Source organism: Vicia villosa, unplaced genomic scaffold (genome assembly GCF_029867415.1).
Source record: "Vicia villosa cultivar HV-30 ecotype Madison, WI unplaced genomic scaffold, Vvil1.0 ctg.000799F_1_1, whole genome shotgun sequence".
Lineage (NCBI taxonomy): Eukaryota > Viridiplantae > Streptophyta > Magnoliopsida > Fabales > Fabaceae > Vicia > Vicia villosa.
Window position 1 is genome coordinate 195912 of NW_026705354.1, and position 4146 is coordinate 200057.

The 4146-nt window shown below is 31.9% G+C and overlaps 1 protein-coding gene across 1 annotated transcript; it reads left to right on the top strand.

The window, feature by feature from the left end:
- The first annotated feature begins 256 nt into the window (after window positions 1-256).
- On the top strand, window positions 257-2885 carry LOC131631278 (putative F-box/LRR-repeat protein 9). The gene is made up of 5 exons (XM_058902072.1): window positions 257-342; window positions 601-667; window positions 1636-1970; window positions 2089-2253; window positions 2559-2885. Exons 1-5 carry the CDS (start codon window positions 257-259, stop codon window positions 2605-2607), a joined length of 702 nt encoding a protein of 233 aa, XP_058758055.1. The 3' UTR covers window positions 2608-2885.
- Window positions 2886-4146: the final 1261 nt, after the last annotated feature.

Sequence of the window (4146 nt, forward strand, 5' to 3'; positions counted from 1 at the left end):
GCAGGTTTTGGGAAGTCTCAAACAACTCATCAGAATTGAATTGATAAGCACTGATGGAGCACTGATATCTCTTTAAATGATTATTAAGTTTATGCATACACAAGACAAATTTTAAATGGCTTGAAGTATCTTCATGTTTTGATTAAAAATAAAGAAATGGTAGGTTTCTTTATTTATTGAAAACTGTGTTTATGATTATGAAGTGCGTGGATGTTGGTAGGTTTAAGCTTGCATTATAAACGAAAACAAGATTGACATGATGCTGGTACACATTACTTTAAAGAATGCTACATTGAAGGCTCCATTGATTCCACTTTTGAAAATGGCAGATCCATCTACAAGGTAATGTCTCTATTGTTTTGTTATTGGTATGGAAATTTTTCTTCTCATATTTTTTCGTTACATCCCTCCTGATATTCCTTTCTCACCTTTCTGTTACAGCTTTTGTTATCCCCTTTCTCCGTTAAGGCTTTTGTGCTGAATCCGGTTTTATTGAGTTATGCACGTTTGGTTTAGTAAGAAGGTCGGTTCGGTTTTTTTGAATTCATGCATAGCTGCTGCATTTATTCTTGGTTCTGGACTATTGTCTAATTGTTGCAGGTGCAGAGCATTTGGTTTTTGCATTGTGTCGGGTGCAAGGTTGATTCGGTTTGGCTTTGGTTTGATGGCATGCATTCAATTTTCTTATGTTCTTTAATTTCCAGTTTTGTTCTATCATTTTTGTAGCATCCTCCAAGGGACGGCCGCGGTAAACTAACAACTTCTTTCGGACCAACATACCATGGCCCAGTCGCCCATCATTTATAGTTTCAAAGTTATGGTAAGGAATGTAAGATGGTAATCGTGGCAGACCAAATGCTGCCGGTTTGAAGTATGTTTGAATACCATATGCAGTTCTCAGAAATCTCACAAGGGGGGTCAATAAAATTCTCAGTTGACAACATAGAGCAAAATGCTTGGTAATTGTATTTGAAGTCTATGAAATCTAGGAAACTTTCTACATTCAAGGAAATCAGTGATTTTACATTAGGTCAGTATTATCATTTTGTTAATATAATTTAGCATCACTTGGTTGTAATGACATATTGAATGCATTAGGTTTGGTGAAATATTCAACCAGACTCTTCCTATGAATCACATCTTTTCCTCTTGCTCATATAATTGCTTCTTTCTATTCTATATCAACATAATTAATTCCCAACGTTGCATTTTTCTTTTTGTGTTATCATGAACCGATCAAAGCAACACGTTTTCGACAGTGTGCGATTTCAACATGGTATATCTGTGGTGGCGGCAACAAGTTTTCGACCGCAACTGTGGTACTGGTCAGGAGCTGCTGTAATATTTGAGTTGTGATACCATTGTGAGAGGCATGCTGAACATGTACTTCTCTTTGTCTTTTCCATAATTTAGCTTTGCAAAACAGTGTTTTTCAAAATTACAATGATTATTATTGACAGATTAGAACTAGATATAGGCAGGGCATACACGATCTTGGGCCTTAGCCTACCCTGACACACATGTTCTGGTGGCCAGCTGAAAGCAATTTTCCAAATTGTCTTGCTTTAAAACCTTGATCATGACCATTTTTATGAGTCCCATTATCATTACTTATGTAGTGTTTTTGTGTAGCAGGTGTGGGATGTGAGAATCCGGAAGATTGATCCTTCAAACTCACAAAACAGATTGTTGATAGAATCTTCTAGAGATATCACAATAAACATCCGTCAGGGGCTTGATACCATTGACATTGTAACCAGTGCAAGCTTAGTTTCCCCTAAATGGCGGAACATCTGCAAGTATCCTCAGGTGTGGCACACCATTAGTATGACCGGAAGCTCTTCACACTGGAATGATTCGGATCTGGTGAAGATTTGTTTTAATGTTACTGAACAAAGTCGCGATCATTTGGAAGAAAATGATATTGAACGTTTTTCCAATAACGATCTCCTTATATGCATAGCTGAGAAGTATATATATATATATATATATATATATATATATATATATATATATATATATATATATATATATAACTTTATATTATGCATGTTTTTTAAAAATAATTTATTCAACTCAAATTTACAGAGCCAGTAACCTACGATGCATGCGGCTTTTAAATAACTGGGGAATCTCGGAGATTGTATTTGCTGAGTCAGTGAGAAAGCTTCCAAAGTTGGAGGAGGTGGACATTTCAATCTTCTATTTTTCAAAGTTATCTCTTGGAATCATTGGCCTGTCTACTTTTGTAAGGTTAGAGTTGAAAATTTAAGAAGGTTTGAATTTTCATTCACCAAACATTCTCTGTGTTTTGAATGAGTGTTGGTTAGTTAGTTGTACACTTTTGTTTTTCCTTACTAAAAAACTGTGGATCAGTAAATTCCTTTTTTTTTTTTTGGTTAGGACTATTTGTGTTGAAGGGAATTGCTACTGTTGAGAATCAGATTCCGATTTCTACAAACTTGTGTTTTTGTTTATTGAGCTTTCAGCTACATGTTTTCCAAATGATTCTGTTGTTGAGAATTGAGAATAATGATTTCTGTTATGGGTTGTAATAGGGTTGAGCATCTGTGCAAACAAGTGTTAGAAGAGAAAAAGGGTAAATGAATGATGATAAGTTGGTTACTATGAGAGGAGAAGTTATGTCTCAACAAGTTGATGATTCAGTTTCTTCTAAGATGGAAAAGGATTTGAAGACAAATTTAGGATACCAATCTACTTCTTTGCCACGCTTAGGTTTATGCTCATTTGCTTTATCTATATTAGTTTATTCTTTCATGCTTTTATGTAATTGATGATTATGAAATACTATGTATCATTGAGTTTGTGACGTCTAGATTGTGATGAATGCTATTGGTTTTGTCCCGAAGGACTATTGCTTCTGACTTGCCTTTGTAAGATTGATTCAATAGGTTTGGTTTTATTAAATTATGTTCACGAAGGTTTGGAACATTGCATCACAGCAACTACAAGGAATCCCGAATTTTATACAAATATTCTAATTTAGTATGCAAAGTTGAATTCAACTGTATAATAAAATATTATTTTTGTTAGAATGAACTCATACTTTTAGAGGAATTTTTAGAATTTATTGCAATCTCAATGACTATTCCACGCTAATTAAAAACTGTAAAGAAAAGTAATTAAGTTATGGTGAATGATTGATAAAAAAAGTCAAATACAAATATTGAAAATATGATTTTTTTTTATAAGGTATTTAATATATTATTGATTTCTTTTTAAGTTATTAAATTATTTTTAATTTAATATACAATACTTCTCGATTTAAAATTAAATATGAAATCTATCTGGTATATCCGGTCCAGTCCAAACCAGTACACATGCAGACTCACGGGTAACACAAAGTACCGTTGGAATACACGGGTAACCATATCAAAATTATAGTAAATGCACGGCTAATAATTATAGTAAATGCAAAATTATTGTGAAAGCAGGGATAAGAGTACCGTGTGAATGCACGGGTAATCAACCCAAAATTCGTGTAAACGCACAGGTATCTACTATTATCAATTTCAAACTATTTTTATTTTCGAATACAATAATTTTTAAGACAATATATAAATAATCAAATTATATTATTGATGTCTTTGTTTTAAATATTACAAAATTGATACACTATTGTTTTTATTTAAAAAAATATGTCTTTCATTTTAAAATATGTCTTTCATATCTTCACTCCCCACGATTCGATATAAAAATACCCACGATTCGATATAAAAATATTTGTAAACAAATGCGCGTATCAATCTTCCTTTATATCTTCATATTTACTTTTTCATATCTTCATATCTTCACTCCCCATGTAAAATAATTATACGATTTATTTTTTATATATAGAATAATATATTTGATTTGTAAATTGATTTTAATCAATTAATATTAACGGGAACATTAAGTTAGTGATCAAAATATTGAATATTAACGACAATATTAAATTACTGATAAAAATATTGAATATTAACGGAAAAATGAAGTTACTGATCAAAAGATTGAATAATAGCAGAAACATGAATTTACTGATAACGGGAACATGAAGTTACTGATCAAAATATTGAATATTAACAGGAACATGAAGTTACTGATCAAAATATTAATATTAACGGAAACATGAAATTTCTAATCAAA